At 38.7% G+C, this 17,342-nt stretch overlaps 1 protein-coding gene across 1 annotated transcript; it reads right to left on the bottom strand.

Moving 5' to 3' along the window:
* Positions 1 to 916: 916 nt before the first annotated feature.
* On the bottom strand, positions 917 to 15,646 carry LOC139660531 (phospholipase B1, membrane-associated-like). The gene is made up of 41 exons (XM_071538707.1): positions 15,598 to 15,646; positions 15,302 to 15,365; positions 15,126 to 15,160; positions 13,165 to 13,231; positions 13,002 to 13,053; positions 12,392 to 12,457; positions 12,156 to 12,221; positions 11,977 to 12,032; positions 11,692 to 11,764; positions 11,478 to 11,585; positions 11,258 to 11,311; positions 10,769 to 10,837; positions 10,249 to 10,335; positions 10,101 to 10,161; positions 9,942 to 10,000; positions 9,160 to 9,233; positions 8,999 to 9,042; positions 8,076 to 8,184; positions 7,852 to 7,903; positions 7,602 to 7,682; positions 7,123 to 7,188; positions 6,916 to 7,016; positions 6,738 to 6,819; positions 5,906 to 6,010; positions 5,689 to 5,784; positions 5,534 to 5,605; positions 5,357 to 5,434; positions 5,137 to 5,197; positions 4,987 to 5,045; positions 4,791 to 4,858; positions 4,642 to 4,685; positions 4,370 to 4,469; positions 4,200 to 4,251; positions 3,921 to 4,001; positions 2,855 to 2,920; positions 2,406 to 2,500; positions 2,054 to 2,135; positions 1,813 to 1,917; positions 1,596 to 1,691; positions 1,379 to 1,453; positions 917 to 1,231 (listed from the first exon to the last, which is right to left on the bottom strand). Exons 1-41 carry the CDS (start codon positions 15,644 to 15,646, stop codon positions 917 to 919), a joined length of 3,225 nt encoding a protein of 1,074 aa, XP_071394808.1.
* Between the last annotated feature and the right edge of the window lie 1,696 nt (positions 15,647 to 17,342).

Here is a 17,342-nt window from a genome sequence, read left to right as displayed (position 1 = left end):
GGAAAAAAAAGGCATAAATAAGTGCTTTTCTGAAAGTACATTTTAAATAATGGTTGGCTGCCATATAATGATTACTGACTAGAGATTATATTTTACCTGCCTTTGTATTTATCACCATATCACTGATGGTAATGATGCAGCTAATACATGTAAAGTGTACTGTACTCCAAGCAGAGTAGTTTGTGCATGGGTGGTTTGTGTCATTTATGATGCAGTGATTTATTTCATGTGTGTCCAAAATAAATACTATTAAGCTGTGATGTTGGTGATTCCCTGCACAATCAGGCTATATTGTCTTTGGTTGTCTGGACATTTCATTGAGTCTCACTTGTGCAGTCAGACTACATTACAGTTTATATCTGAATTTAAAATGTATTCTGAATAAATACAAAACATTTCTTTGGTTTATTGGAAACTCAACTGTACAGATTTCTCTATCACCAATGACACATTTTCTGCAAATTCTCATTATCACAAAATAAAAAATAAATACAAAAACAATTATCCAAAAGAATTTAAGTTTTCATTACCATTCCTTGTTAATGCCAAGTTGTTACTATTGCACATATTCATCACACAACAATGTTTGCTTTATATTTACAAGTGCCAAAAGTGGATTTATGTACTGTTGTTACATCCAGACGAAGTCTTTGTGGTCCTAGGACAATAATTAAGCTCACTATTCAGAGGAGACAAACACTACAATATGCTATAAAGTTTTTCTTCCTTTTCCACTCTGCAATCAGTTTAAATGCTGGAATGTTGTTTTGTAGCTGCAGTTTGCAAATTCCTCTTTACTACTTTGTTTGAAAAGGAACAAGAGTCATTGTCAACAGTTCACTGCAGAAAACTCTTAAAGAGGCAAGAGAGAGCCAGTGTGAACTAAATTGAATCCACACTAAGTACAGTAGTGTTTTTAAAACCCGGTGCCCTTCATCTCCACCACAGTCTGCATCTGCCTCTTGTTTTTCTTGTCTCTGTAGGAGAGGAGGAGCCAGGTGACACCCCAGCCAATCAGAAGACCCGTGACAGCCAGCAATGCAGCGGCCCAAACTGGCACGTTGTCTGAGCAAGTTGGGGTGAGAGGCGAGGCTGTGCTGTGGGTGGTGGGTGCCGGGGTGCTGGGTGTTGGGGTGCTGGGTGCCGGGGTGCTGGGTGCTGCGGTAGTGGGTGCCGGGGTGCTGGGCAAACTGGGAAAGCTGTTCACCTTTGTGAAGATGTAAGGATGCTCCTGAAACACACACAGGCAAAGTATAGTAGGCGTCCAAACCGGAGCATCTTATTTTTAAGGGAGAGTCAATACGGAAGAATGTTATAGATAAAACACAACTGGGTAGGCAGTATTCTGAAAGAAATGCTTGTGTGGCAGCTTTCTTACCTCAGTGGGGCACTTGATGTTATTTCTGTCATTCGTGAAATTGTTGTACGTCTGCTTTTCACCCACAGGCTCCAACTATAAACAAACCAGAATATATCTTTGCTGAATTTTCAACTGGATTACAATAGGATGAGGTGATTTAGGAAGACTTCAACCAAAAAAAACCTTGATCTGTCAAACACAGTTAGCCTTTAACTGTTCCCCTTGCCAGACTCACCATGTTATTCCACAGCGCTACAGCCATGTCAGCATGTCCCCGCTCGCTGAAGTGGAAACAGTCCTCAGAGAAGTAGGTGACGTCAGGTTTCCCCTCCTGAAGCAGAAGGATCACAACATCAGTGTTTGCATGAATTATGTGTTCTGAGGGCATTGGCTTGCCACTGTCCTCAAGTGCATGCGTGTGTACAGTATGTGTTTGTGCACGGAGGACTCACTGAGTTCAAAGGAATGATGGAGTTTCTAAAAAAGGGCTGCACCACCACAGCAAAGTCCTCTTTGTTGTCATAGCGGCCTCCATACACCAGGTTTTCAGTCTCAGTCTGAGAAAAAATACCAAAAACGCAACCATTATTGAGGCTACAGCAATGCCTGTTCTTATTATATTTCAACATGCTTCACTATAATGTTGAATTTTGGTAAGAACACTTTTTGGTCTCATTGATCCGGTCCACTGACCTGTAGATCCCGATTGATCCGTTTTATCTCAGCGAGCTCTGGGGAATCGTCGCTTGGCTGCAGGTAGCAGGGGCAAATAAACCTGAGGGTCAATTTGGAAAACAAAATGTTACTTTACCGTTATCATACAGTACTGTTTTTCTAACCTTATTTGTTTACTTCTGGACAACCTGGGGCAAACATCATTGATTTACTGTTGATTCAGGGAAAAGTTAGTCCTTTGGTAAATACTTGTGGGGTTAACATCAATATCAAGATAAGCTTTATTGTCCCAAGGGAGAAGTCTGCCTTGGACTCAGTGGTATTGATTCACGTATTGATTGATTTGCTGTGAATAGACTGATGAACATACTGCTGTAACAGGCTGCACCCAAGACTGTCTCTTTTGATCCTGCGAAGGCCTTCGATTTCTAGGATCTCCACTACATTAACAATCACCCTGGGGACCTAAGGCGATAAGGCAACAACAACACATTCATGAGTAAATCAAAGAGCAAAATTCAAAATTGATCCCCTAAAGGATCAATGATAAGGTAAGATAAGATAAGATAAGATAAGATAAGATAAGATAAGATAAGATAAGATAAGATAAGATAAGATAAGATAACATAAGATAAGATAAAATAACATAAGATAAGATAAGATTAGATTAACCTTATTGATCTGTGAGGGGAAACTGCGTAGTTGAGAAAAATTTAAATGATATTTTTAGTAAGACCTGCAGCTACTCAACATATTTTCAGTTAGTTTATTGCATTATCAACTATAACTTATTGATTGATAACATGGACATCATCTCACCTCTTTGTGCAGAATATCCAAGCTTGTCATCAAATGATGACTGTAGTTCTTAGGTGACAAAGAGGCCTGTGTTTTTGAGACAGGAATTATAGTAAAATTACATACATAATATACACGGCTATTTCATAGTGAACAAATGCACACATGATATTCAAACCTTTTTCAGAAAAACAAACATTCTCTGTTCATATATACATCGCCTGTGAAAAGCAAAAAGGATTAGAGTGAAACTGGCTGTGTTTGTATCTACAAAGTTAATATCAAGCCATGCAACATGTATGAGAGTACTAGCAACAGTAGTGATGAGCTAACACTAAGCTGTCACTACCACAGTCTCACAGCTCATCTCAAATTGATGCGGTGCTTTGATATTCTGCTTCAAAGCACAAACATTAAAAGAGAGACTATGCTGACGGAGGAAAGGGAGAAGAGCAACAGAGAGAGAGAGAGAGAGAGAGAGAGAGGGGGGGGAAAGGGAGAGAAAGGAGGTAAAATGAGAAAGAACAGAGAGAGAGAGAGAGAGAGAGGAGAGAGTGGAGGAAGATAAGGCTGAGACAGAGACAGGATGAAGAGAGTCTGGGTTGACTTCTCCCTTGTTTATGCCTCTTAGAGAACAAGGCCTGTCACTGTGCCTGTGTGCTTGTTTCATGCAGACAGAGGTTGAGATAGAGGAGGGAGGGGTGTGTGTGTGTGTGGGGGGGGGGTCGGGGGGGGGGGGGGGGGCAAGGGAGGGGCGAGGGGTGCTTTGTGTTGGAGGGGTAAAGTGACAGAATGTGCTCATTCAAAAGAAACCTTGTCTGCTCTCATCTCACTCTGACACAATAAAACAATTAGGGGAGGGTTGTTCACAATGCTTGATTATTCTGCTCCGATGCTTATTCCACTTGGAGAGTGATATCATGAGACAGCTCTAAACAGGGCGTCACACAGCGTCAAGGAAGTTACAACCGCACCGCTGTGACAGGAGATTGTCTTTATGGAGGGGAGCGCTGTATAAATGGGTTTTTTATCTATATAGTATAGGTCGTGCTGCAGAGTCCTGTGAAGACGTCCTGCGGGAGCTCACCCTGTCATTGCAGTATTGACACAGGTCATTGCCTCCAATGAACAGGGTCACTAGCTTCCAATCGTTGTTGAAATCGACAGCCTATATCCAAGGAAAGAGAGAGAGAGAGAGAGAGAGAGAGAGAGAGAGAGAGAGAGAGGGATGGAATGAAGAGGAAGAGATATGACATCAACTTCTCTTGCATTTGTGTCACATAAATATGAAATATTATAATTTCCATGTATCATTTCATGCAGCAGAATCACTGAATGCTGATTGCAGTTAGTATAATAGACTCACAGAGTAGTTTTTCATGGCATCAACAAGGCTTCGGACTTGCTTTGGGATTCCTCTGTAGAAAATCAAACAGTAGTTGTGTTACAGTAGTTTCATAGGTGTACAAAATGTTTAAAAAAAAAGTAGGTATAATGTCAAACCTCATAGTAGATCAAAGATATTTTAGCACTCACGCTATTTTAGCTCCTGACACAGCCATGTTGAAGCCAGTCTGCCTTTTTCCTTGACCCTTTGACATTCCCTTGATGTCAGAATTGAACTTCTTAATGATATCTGATCATAAAAAAAAGAGACATTACTACAGAGAGGGTAAAAACGATATTAGTTTTGTTGGAACCTATGGAGAAGCAATAATATATAGTTTGCCAACTCTGCCATCTAGTGGTGAAAGTGTATATTACACTCAAGAGAAGGAAGAGTGAAACAGTGAAGGCTTGTGACTTACTGGGTAATGTTGTGACAGTGTCAAGAGTTTTATCTCCTCCAATGCTTGTTGATAAAAAAACAACAAAAAAATATAAAACGTTATTACAATGCAATGTGCACAATTTGTTTCTGCATAGGGTTTGTTCAGTTTAGTATAATTTCTCTCACCACCATGACACTCCTCTGTACTCAGTTCGTAGCTGTAGCAGATTCTTCGCTTTAGCCCCAAAGCCGGTCTACATCCAGAAAAGGAGAACTTGAATAGATGGCAGACCAATGCAGAGGTGCATGCTTAAACACACTCACACGCAGGAAGGACACACACACACACACACAGATACACATAAATCGAGTACAAACTCACCGTTATAGAGTCTCCCAGCGCAGCCACAACTTTGATGTCTCCAGGCCGCACCCTGTGAACTAAGAAAAGATCAGTGTGAGTATATCTTCAATATAACACTTCTACATTCCTCCATGGGTTAATACCTGAGTAACCACCGTGAACATTTACCTGTAGTTGGCACAGAGTCAGAAGGAGCGGTGTTAACGCAGGAGAAGTCACTGCCCCAGTTCTGAAGAATGACAGAGGTTTGTTTTAGGGGTTTACAGGATCAATCCACAACCACAGATTATATGTCAATTATAATTTATGACTCTGGGTCATTCATTAATTGTAATTAAAGGCCAATCAAGAGTGGTGCTGTGTATGAATGACAGAAACTACGGCCTACCGTATTAGGAGGAGGAATGGGAGGAGGGCCGGGAAAGGTGTAGTTGCTGTTGTGAGCAGTCCTAAAGAACGGGACGGTCTAACAAAGAAACAAAAACACATTTATACATAAATATAATGAAAAACAACATATGATGTCTATTATTTGATAAATTGTTGGGTAACCCTATTATGTTACCTTAGAAGGACACTTCAAATCGATGCCAGCCATGAAGTCTTGGGTAGAAGTCTTGTTGCCCACTGGCTCTAACTAAGAGATTGTGAAAGTCAGTGATTTTGGATCAGAGAAAAAAATATTGAATCATGTCTACCAGAGTGTTAGAAATGTCATACCATGTTGTTCCAAAGAGCCCGAGCCATGAGTGTGTGAGCTTTCTGGCTCAGATGGAAACAGTCAGGAGAAAAGTAGGAGCGATCAGGCCGGCCATTCTAGAAAGGGGTGGCAGAAATGAAAAAGGGGTAGCGATGAAAAGAAATGAATGTATGGAAACAGCATTAGAAATATTCAAATCACGTTCAGCCCATGTGTGAGGACACACTCAGCTCTTACCTCTAGCCTGGGAAGGAAAACCTCTCTGAAGAAGGGCTGCAGTACCACAGTGAAGCTGTCATGGGTGTCGTACCGTCCGGAGTCAATTAGCTCTTTCATACCATGCTGGAAGGAGAGACAGAAAAATACACAGCAAATGTTCCTGCATTAATAAGTGTTAGTGACAGTTATTTTGAGTTGACAAATATTGATTAGAGAGCTGTCTGTCCACTCATAGAGCTGATTTGGCTCTTGTGACAGGTGTTCAAAACTAGTCTAAAGGTATTTCCCCTTAAATTTCCATTCAAGTATCTCCAAAGTTATAGATAAAACATTTTTTCCATACTGTACAACAATGTCACATACATATTCTGTATCTGCTCATTCCAACGCTTCATTGAAGCTAGAGCTGCTAATATTGAGTGAAAGATTCAAACCCAAGATGACATTTTTTATGGCTACACCATCACATCAAATGGAAAAAAATCTAGAGGTCTTGTTCACCATTTTATACACATTTCCCTGTAATTCAGCATGACATATTTGGTATCTTTGGAAACCTTGGGATCTTGACTAGAATTTAAAACAATGTTCTGTGGGTTTGAACAAAACTTGGCTGTGTGTTTGTAATGGAAGAGGTTAAATTAACTCTGATGGGTATGGACTTATGTAAATATTGGTATAGAATTTATTTTTTCACTCTCAGAGGTAAATTAAGGCTGATGATTTTTCTGTATAGGCAGACAGAACTGTGTAAAGTAAACAAAAATATATTCAAATGAAATGTTTTGGGATAAAACAACTGAGAAACTCTTCCTTTTATTATTATTATTATTTTTTTTAATCTTTGTACCTGGTAAGCTCTATTGAAGTTTTCCACCTTCTGGAGTTCAGCAGATCCCTCGGTAGCCTTCAGTATGCATGGGCAAACTAATCTGGAACATCAATATTAAAACTCTTTTAATAATTGCTTGTTTGATCAAGTGTTTGGGCAAAATGTTTGTGCTGCATGCCCACTAACCCTCACTTACTTTACAAACCAGGTGGGACAGCCCAGACCCTGATCTTTGTGCAGATCTCGCAGCGGGACAATGTGTAACAGCTCGACTAGATTCACGATGGCACGAGGCACCTGGTTGGGTACAAAACATCAGAGTCAGTAGGCTGTTTATACTCTGACGTACTCAAGGTCATATGTTTGTGCAAGTGGAGCAAAACGCGAGAAGATGCAAATATACCCCATTATGGAGGATATCCAGAGCCTGACGGACACGACCAACCACATTCTTGGCTGAGAAAAAAGCCTGTGGAAAGTATTGATCCTCATTAGTGTGCAGAACCTACAGCAAGTTTAATGGGAGTCATATGGCTTCAGCATCAAATATAACCCGTGTGTGGTTTTCTCTAAATACATCATCGTGAAACAAATTGCTTTTGATGCTTTTGACAATCCATGGCTTGTGATGTAGAACATAATCTAACAGGATATTATTCAGACCAAAGAAATCATGAAGTACAGCTTTGGCACTAGTGTTTGAAATGCCAACATTTTCATTTCAAGTAATTGTATTAATGAGAAAATCCTACATGTAGCATTCAGAAACATTAAGACAGTTTACTATTCACAAGGAAACAACACAACATACTACCAAAAAAAGTAAAAAAATAAGTTATCATTAACAAAATGTTAATCAAAGAACTCAGTAAGAATGCTCACAGTATCTGTGCAGAAGTCACATATGTCGTTTCCCCCAACAAACATGGTGATCACTTTCCAGTCATTCTGGAAATCAATGCGCTGTGAAGGAGATAAGAAGTTAATGTAAAGAAATTAATGTATGGTTAGTTTGGTTAGTTATATGTTTGTTAATAGGAAAATAAAATGGAGACAAAAGTTAGGTGAGGGAATACTGTATGTGTGTGTTGATGTGTTAAGTGTGACTATTACTAGTTTACCAATGCCTTACCGAATCGTTTTTCATTTTGTCCACTAGGACACGTGCCTGCTGTACCATGTTACTGAAAACACAAAGCATTTTTAGTGGTAGAGGTCAATAGCAAGCAAGAGGTGGCTGCAAATACATTGATCTGATGTGTTGTGGCTTCTGTTTAGTGTTTACTGAACAGGTGGATTCACAGAAGAAGAGGGAAAACTAATATATAAAATAGAAGTAAAGAGAAGATGACTGACCCACTCTTAGCTCCTGGCACAGCCTGGTTAAGGAAGGCCTGAGGGGTTTTCTCATTACCGACTCCCTCTGAGAAGCCGGTCAGCGAGCCGTTAAACTCCCTCAGGATGTCTGCATGGCACAATTACAGGTAAGAGTAGTAAAACTAAGATGGAGTTTAGAGCGAGGCATAGTAGTGTGTGCACTGTGCATTTTAGATTAGATTAGATTTTGGATTGAATGAAAGTCTATTGATCCCCGTGGAGAAATTGTGTCACTGCAGCAGCAAACAGAATACAGCAAGGAAGAGCAGGGTCTAAGCAGCAATAGAGTAGAAATCAAACATAATATAACTGGTGATTACAATACTAGAATATACTTAATAAAAAATATATGAATGGAAAAAAAGAAAATATATGAATTTACAGCATATATGTAAGATGTGCAAAATAACAGCAGGCAAAGAAAAATAAATGAAAAATGTGAAAATATATGAAATATTCAGTATGAGAATAAATGAAAATAGATAGACATATGCAGATGAGAAAATATGAGAATGTGAAAATAAATATGTGAATTTTATTTCAACATTTTAACATGTTCTGAATATATAGCAGCTTATTTTGGATAATCAGAGGCATCCTAAAACATGTATTCAAATAGGTCCTCAGTTAAAAAGCAAGTCTGCTAGACAGTGAGGTCTGTAAATGATGATGATAAGCTCACTGGCTATAACTTTTATTGTGGTAGTTATAACATAATCATAGATGGTTATCAATCATGATGCTGCCATAGGCTGATAAGGAAGATAAGGCAGAGGAAGTCTGATGACATCTGATATTAAATAAATAACTGAGCTTCTGCAGGCCTATTTTCTATATCATTTAGTTTGCCTGGAATGCTATGATACATTTTGGTAAAACAAAAACATGAGAGAGATACATACTTGGCAGAGTGGTCACAGTGGTGATGTTGGCGTCACCACCGATGCTGAAAATGGTAGACGCAACCTGTTAGTTTTGAATAATACTCACAACACAACAGTCAGTCAGTACTTTCCCACACTATCAGAGATTTAGCAAACAGGTGAACTGTAGATTATCTTACCTCCATGATAGTCCTCTGTACTCGTTAATCACTAACAGAAGGTTGTCTGACTTGGCACCCACACCATTGCCTGCCTGCACAGAAGACATCGAGAGTCTGGGATAAAAGATTATGGATAAAATCGACGGCTTGAAACCAGAGGTGATATACAGTATATTGAACCAGAACCACAAGCATACACTGCAATTGTGGAGTTTCATAAGATATACTGTAGATTGGCTCCTGTGGAACAAGCTGTAAGTGTCAGGGAATGAAACACTGTCTCATTTATTTAGTACAGTTTATATACATATTTTTATACATATTTATATACAGTACATATAGTATAGTACATATTCTACCCAAAGTCCCACCTGTAGCCATTCATTTTCGTATGTTGGTCCCTTTGCACACACACACACACACACACACACATACACGCTTGCTCTTTATTGTATATAATAATAATAATAATAATAATAATAATAATAATAATAACTTTATTTGTATAGCACTTTTCTAAAAACAATGTTTCCAAAGTGCTTTACATACAATAAAATCCAAAAGCAGCAATAAAAAAAAAATAGGAATAAAAGGTAATACAAGAGATAAACAGGAGCAACTAAAAATAAACAAACAAACAAACAGAGATACAATTAAAAACAGATGGAACTTTAAATAAAAGTGTGTGCCAAAACACAAGAAAGCAATAATAATATATATCTCTTGTTCTTATCTGTATTTATGTCTTTTGTTCTCTGTCAAGCTCCATTCTGAGAAACAGCACAAGGGGACACACTCACCGTCAGAGAGTCTCCTAGTGCTGCCACCACTTTGATGTCTGCAGGTCGGAGCTCATGAACTGCACAGGAGACAGAATCATTTGGTTGGGTTCAGTCGGCATTAGCCACACTTCCCAAAATGTGTTAGGAGGGTAAGAGCAGTGAAATATTTTTTTTTACCTGAAGTGGGCGTAGTAGGAGATGGACTACGGTCTGTGCAAGGTATCTCGGTTCCCATAACCTGAAAATATAAATATAAATATTTGTCTACTCCCACTCTGCAGTCTAGTTTTGATCACAAAGGAGTCATCAAAGAAAAAAGTCTCACAAAATCTGTTAGAAGAGAGGCTTTGCTGTCAACTTCCTCCTCTCCGCTGGTGGGGGAATTTCTCTGTGTCCGCAGGAAAGGACGCTCCTGAGACGAGAGTGAAAAAGAAGACATTTCAGTGTTTTAGCCATATTGTCTGATTTTATATTTTTAAATTAGGTTGGTCAGGCTCAGTAGGAGAATGAGCCTAACTAGATCTAACTGAATGATATAGGACAAAGATATAACGAAAAGCACAAGACACAGAGGCAGATTTTAGCAAGACATAACAGCCTACCTACTCTAGATAGCCTAACTTACCCGGCACCACCAGCCTTAGACCCTCAATGCATATAAGGAAAAACTCTAGAAAAACCTAAATCATTAGGTCACTTTCATTTGGATTAGGGTTAGGGTTAATCTTGGTGTGAGTTTGTGATACATTTTTTCATTTTTGGATGAAAGCTAAACTGGACACACGATAATAACATATTTAGGGATGATTTGGTGGAATAGATTGTTGCACGACGGCACGCCTCACCTCAGTAGGGCAAGGAATCATCATGACACTGCTGTCCTTGACCTCTGCCTCACCCTTCAATGACTGGAGCTGGGAGAGAAACAGTCATGACTGGTTAAGGGTTTGGGTTAGAGTCAGGTCATCTGGTGCAGCCAACAGCCATACAGCCCCAGACGCCGGTATTGATTAGATAATTCTAATGTACAGATATACTGTGTATGTTCAGAACGAACAAAGTCGGAGAAAGTCAGGGATAATCTCATGAAGCTAATCTGTACATCTCTTATCTAATCTCCCAGAATAATATCATTGTTCCATCTTCCTTTTGCTTGATGGGCGACTCTTCCCTGTTGACTCACTTTACAACTGAGACACAGGGTCACAATGACAGAAATCTACATGGAGAGTTATCAGCATGGAAACTATTATTGCTGCTTTGGCATACAAGCTGAAGGTATACTGTATTTTACATTTGATTAACATTCATGGTTTTGATTTATGAGAACATACCATGTTTGTCCATAGCTGAAGAGCTAGTTGGTTTGAGTCAGACAATGAACTCTCCTCCTGTGAAGAAACACATGAGGTTGCTGGTTATATATTAGCAATATCAAGGGTCTTTCATGTATACATTTGTGATTGTTACTGGCAGCAAGGATGCATATCTGCAGTGTTGTTTATATACTGTTTATAACAACTGGCCTCTGGGTATAGCTTTCTCCCCACTTACGGAATCTGAGATGGGCTCAAGGAAAAGCGGGATCGACTGCAGCAGGACGGTGAAGTCTTCGCTCTCGCTGTGCCACTTTGGATTTTCCAAGACGTGACTAAGAGAGTCCTGAAAAATGAGGCAAATGGATGATTAAATCAAGCAAGCGACCAATAATGATTCAGACAAGCATGAGCCCACATGCACACACATCAATCGCTTACATGTCCTTTACCTGTAGTGCTTTTATAAGAGTGCCTTTCTGTAGTCGCTGGTTTATGCTGTCTTCTTTCATACACTGACACCAGCTGCAAATAAATAATAAATAAATAAAAAAGGCGTAAACGCAGCACATGCAAGCACATCACTGCCACATGCTTTTTACAATTAACAGGATCACAAGACTACAGGCTATAAATAACTTCATTAAGTTCTATCAGGAGTTCTATTAAGTAAATATATAATAGAATTTATAGTATATTGTCCCAGTGTGTATTTGAAAAGAAATCAAAAGACTCACTTGTTCTGCTGAGGATGTGAGCTCCAGACCACAGTATGAACAATGGTGTGATGCAACTGAAAACATCAAACTGGCATATTACTTTTACAGCATAAATTACTCTGTGTTTCTCGTATTCTATAGTGAACTGCCGTTTTATTCCATAATGGCAAAATTTCACATGATGAAAAGTACCATACCTTGCTCTGCAACAGCTGCAGAGCTGCCTCTACCTCCTGCACAACAGCTTCAACTTCTGCAGCAACCTGAGGCACAAAGACAGAGTTTTACTACCTAAACACCTCCACTTACCTACAACATGCAACATCAAGCATGATTTTGTTGTAGTTATGAAGCTATGTTGTAGTTATGAAACTTAAACCATTGTTTGATTTGTTTAATTCTTGTGGAAAGATTATGTGAGTGTTAATTTTACCTGAGGTGAACAGGCACACAGAGAATCTGCCGGGACAAACAGTAGCACCAACTTCCAGTCTGTGACCTGCAAAGACAGGTATGCAGTAATAGTTAACATATTGTCGTTTCTTTGGCCTTAATCAGGCACACTGAAAGTAAATATCTGTATAAGTGTTTGTTCTGCCCCAGAAACTGTGGATTTTTCTCTTCAGTGTAGCGCTCCATTGACTGTGTCATGGAAAAGATTGAATAGATCCCACTGAGATTATTGAGGGGGATTTTCTGCAGATGGGGCTACAAATTCTGTTTTTTGTGGTTCCTAGCATTGGGGGAGAGTTGCCTGTGTTCCCTGTTGTTAACTGAACTGTCCTAAGGGAGGGGAGCAGCTCATGCGAATTCTTAAATTGATCGGTATACTGCTTTAAGTCAGTGTATCCTTGCATATAACTCTTATTTATGGGTGGGTAAACACACTCTAAGAGTTCTCTTGGCACGTATTCCCTGTGCAAAGACAATATAAAGACTACATCTAAAGACTGTAATGATGAAATATATAAAATACTTAAAATATATATTTTTATGACAGGCAATACAAGAGGGGTAAAGGGGTTACGAGGGTCAAAGTGTACCTGGTGATGTGAAAGGGACACAGACAGTTCCTCAGCCTGCTCCAACACACTCCTGCAACACACACACAGAAAGCTAGTACACATGCAGCATTCTCCTGCTTTTCTGTGTGCATGTGTGTGTGTGTGTGTTGTGTGTTGCCTGTCATGTGCATGTGTGTGTTACCTCTGCTGCAATGAGTCCTGATCCAAGTGTTGAGTGATCACTTCAGGATTAAACATGGACAGCAACTCTATTCAAGACACAGAGAGACAATTGTATTGAGATTGCTGAAAATCTATGTCTCAGAAAAGCAGTGTATGCACATCTATATAAAAAAAAAAAGTAGGCCAGGTGTTTGATATTAAACCATGAATCCATAAAAAAGAAAGAAATACTGGAATGATACTTCCTTGGTGTTTAATTGCAGCAACTGATTACAACACAATCAGACGACGGATTATAATATCATATAGTAATTGCTGTTGTGAAAAGGGAAGCTGGTAAAACCTAAGTTCATATTCATATTGCCAGTTGTGCTTACTTTTATGTAGCATGGAGGTCAACAACCTCTGTTTATGGCCCAGTCTCTTATCCCCACAGATAAGATTTATCAGCAACTTACAGTTTGTAGCATGTTCTGTTTTAGGAAATTGGTGAGTTTTGAAAAGACAATCTAGATCAGGCCTGTTATGTGGTACATGTATTATAGTTGATTGACATTTTTATCTGAGCCCATTGTGATGTTGATATAAAAAGATGAGATACATTTTCATTTAATTTCCATTTGCTGGTATTTTTCATTTGTTACTATGCAGATTATCAGACTCTGTCTTTCTTCAGGAGACACAAGGTGATTATTTGCTGTGATAACTGACTATAAGCTACAAGATTGTTGCCATGCTGTATGAAGTACATTTCTTTTCATAAACCTGCCCCATATTTGACATTTACTGTATCATCTGACTTAACTCTGACCTTGGATTGAACTTAAATTGAGGTGCAAGACGTTCATCTTTACAGCAGGCTTCAGAGAGATTAGATTTTAGATCTTAAGCCTCCACAAATTGCTTACTTTCAATTACATAATCAGAAGATCCCCCAAACTGTGTGAAAAGATTTGTTCACTAAAATCCACTAAAAGTTAATAAATAACAGAACAAGGTTATTATGGTTGACCAAAACGGAAACAAAGCCCAAAACTAGACATGAAAAGACATTTAGTGAGGTGAAATTAAAATTAAAATTTAACTCATTGAAAGCATTAAAGATAAACGGAAGCTATGATGTCTGCCTTCAAAACTAACTAGGAAGCTGAATGGTTTTCAGTCTTTTAACCGGTGCCACGTGAGTGAAGAGAAGAGATGATCGTCTAGACATGAACGGCCTTGATCAAATATCAACACACTGATGCATATTATTGCATTCTTTTCTTTCAGTGTGAACACAAAACAGGTACTTTGGCCCACTCCACACAGGCATGACCATTGTAATACTACAACATTAACTAAAAATATACTAAACTAAAACTGAACATTTTTGATAAATAAAAACTAAACCAAATCTAACAAATGCCATCTGAAACTGTGAAATAGAAAATCCAATTTGAGAATGAAATAAAAATAAAATATCATTGAAATCGTAAAACTGTAATAACCCTGTGACATATACAACTATAGGAAATAATTCAAAGTTCATATTGTATATTCTGTGAAAGATATTTCAATATAACAGCTTTTGTAATTCTTGAGTGTATATGAAAGCCATCCACTGGTGAACTATGTTGCCAAATCAGAGAAATATGAAAAACAACAATCTTAGATTATTCAATGTGAAAATCAAGATTTATTCAAAATGCCTACACATAACCTACCATAACATAACATAACATCTAATAGTGTAATACTATGCTAATGTGGTGCAAACTCAAGAAACCTTCAGTCACCACGTCATTGTAAATAACATCTGTAAAAGGGAGCTGGAACATGGCCAATATCAAGGCCAGAAGGATGAGGCACGTTCAAAACCAACACCATCATCTAATGAATATTAAATGTTATATCTTCTAGAGGAATAAAGACTTCTACAGTTCTTGGAAATGCCCAGTAGTATGAAAGGCTGTAGTATGAGCGAGAGTTTAGACTTACCAGCTAATCTACTGACAACTCTGGATGCCTCAGTCCTGGTGATGGAGACAGACACATTGATAGAGACAAGTGAATGTTAGTAAAAGGCAGACAAAAGAATACATGCAGCTGCAAAGTGGCTCTGGAAAGAGCATATCATGGAAGTATATTTGCACATCTTAATCTTGGCTATGTACCTGTGTGAGAGTGGTATTCCCATGGCGGAAACCACTGAGACGTCAGCAGGTCTGAGAGCATGAACTGATGGAGAGGAAACAGGGGGAAATGCAATGATTGATGATGTCATGATGCAATACTGGACAACATTTGTTCAATTTGATCAGTTGCATTCAAGTAAATACGGGGGTTGAAATTTGAGACAAATCAAAGACTAAAACAAAGACAAAGACTAACTCAAATTGGTAAATACAGTATTGATGTCTTTTGAAATATTTTCATGTCTTTGAGTGCAGTAGAAAAAGTAGAAACCTACCTGAGGAAGATGGGGGGAAGGAGGCAGGGGGAGAACAGAGTAGTGACATGTAACTTTCTCCCTGTAACAGAGAAAAACAAATCCTCAGACTGTCACTAATACTGTATATATATGGTATATTATACATACACTTTAAAAATACCCAAAAGTCAATATCATAGTTGCATAGCTTGAAATTACATACCTTTTCTGATTTTTCTGTTGATAATTCATTTTTTCGTACATTAATGGTGACAGCATCTAAATGTGACATATAAAACAATGAATTTAATAATGTCCCATGCAAGGTACAAACATTTACACACAATTTACACACAAAGGTGTGTAAGATTTACACACAAAGGTAACAGATAAGGATAAAAAGACACATACAGGGTGCAGTAATATGTTTCTTTTTAAACCATGCCGGGAAGTTTCCTTTAAAGATAGTGTTGCATTGTGTTTCATGGCATTTCCTGTACTCTGCACCTAACATCTGAGTATTGATTTGTCAAACATGTATCGAACTCAACCTTATCATTCTGCTTGTGGTGTCAGATGCTGCTCACGCTTTGTGATAAACTGTGGTGTGATTTAAACTTTCCGGTATTTGCAGCCCAAAGTCCTTTGTGCACAGTGGTCATTTATATCTAACTAAGTGAGATAGCCTATGTAAACCTTCCTCACACTGTGTAAATCATCAGTAAATTAACCCTGCATCACATAATGCCTGAGAAAGCTCAAACTCTGGAAATCCACAATTAAAGCAACAAGTACTGTGCGTGAGTGAGGATGTAATTTGATCCACGTGTTTGGCAAGTGGCTAAAAAATGCTCGAAAAATTACAATATATTCCACCGAGCAGTGTGAACATAACCACAACAAACAGCAAAAACGCAGCGGTTGGCTTATATCTAATGTCAGAATAGTCACTGAGTTCTGATTTCTGATCTCAAGGCGTGACTGGGTCATTTTTTACTTTGCATCTCAAGGTCCTTGACTGCAGCAAATGATTCCGTGTGATGAATTTGTCAGCCCAATTCTGGATGTAAACATGATCTACTTTACCTGTAAATTGTGCATAGGATCCCAGAAGGGCTGCCAGAATCAGGAGTCCAGATCTAGTCATGATGTGGAATGATACTGATTAGCCACCACACTGAAGGTTTCTGCTGTAGCCTCTCCTTCTTCCTCTGCCTCAGAGATAGAATGAATACAAACTTTCACTGACTATTACAGTAAAGGTACACCTGTAAAGGGTGTGGAGAAGGCAAATTGTTCCCAAGAAGGCAAAGTTAAAAAAAAATATGGAGAGAACCACTTCTTATGCAAAATGAAAACTATTCATTCATGCTATTTTTCAACTTTTGACTGACTGCCACTCACCTTTATTCTCAGTCCCACCCTCTCTTTATCACTTTATCTGCCTATCTCTCAGCTGGATCTCTACAGTCGTACTTCCCCCTCCCTGTCTGTCCATTTGTCAACTAATTTGTCTGTGCAACTTTGCCTGCAGATCACAAGAACATCCTCAGGTCTTGCAACAGTCCTCAGTGGTACGTTATGGATGGTGTATAGGAGGTGGAGTCATCTTTACGACTGTCACTATGACTCTATGTGAAATGTCAGTTAATGTTGTTTATTGTACATTTTATGGATAAAAGAGACATAATACATAATCCATAATAATCCTCTGCACAAGGAAAACAGATTTGAACGATAAATAGATCAATCTCTAGCTAGCACTAGATGTCTAATGTCTTGAT

This window comes from Centroberyx affinis, unplaced genomic scaffold (assembly GCF_046629955.1).
Source record: "Centroberyx affinis isolate AG114_WGS23_722 - 3 ecotype Tasmania unplaced genomic scaffold, CSIRO-AGI_Caff_v1 ptg000198l_1, whole genome shotgun sequence".
Taxonomy (NCBI): domain Eukaryota; kingdom Metazoa; phylum Chordata; class Actinopteri; order Beryciformes; family Berycidae; genus Centroberyx; species Centroberyx affinis.
This window is presented reverse-complemented; position numbering and strand designations above follow the sequence as displayed.

What these genes read in the sequence shown, in the direction of transcription:
- LOC139660531 (XM_071538707.1), bottom strand. Translation starts at nt 15,646, where the DNA reads ATGTCACTACTCTGTTCTCCCCCTGCCTCCTTCCCCCCATCTTCCTCA. An exon ending in CACTGTCACAACATTACCCA is followed by an intron (nt 4,470 to 4,641) that starts GTAAGTCACAAG and finishes TTTTATGATCAG; the next exon opens with ATATCATTAAGAAGTTCAAT. An exon ending in GTGTCAGGAGCTAAAATAGC is followed by an intron (nt 4,252 to 4,369) that starts GTGAGTGCTAAA and finishes GATTTTCTACAG; the next exon opens with AGGAATCCCAAAGCAAGTCC.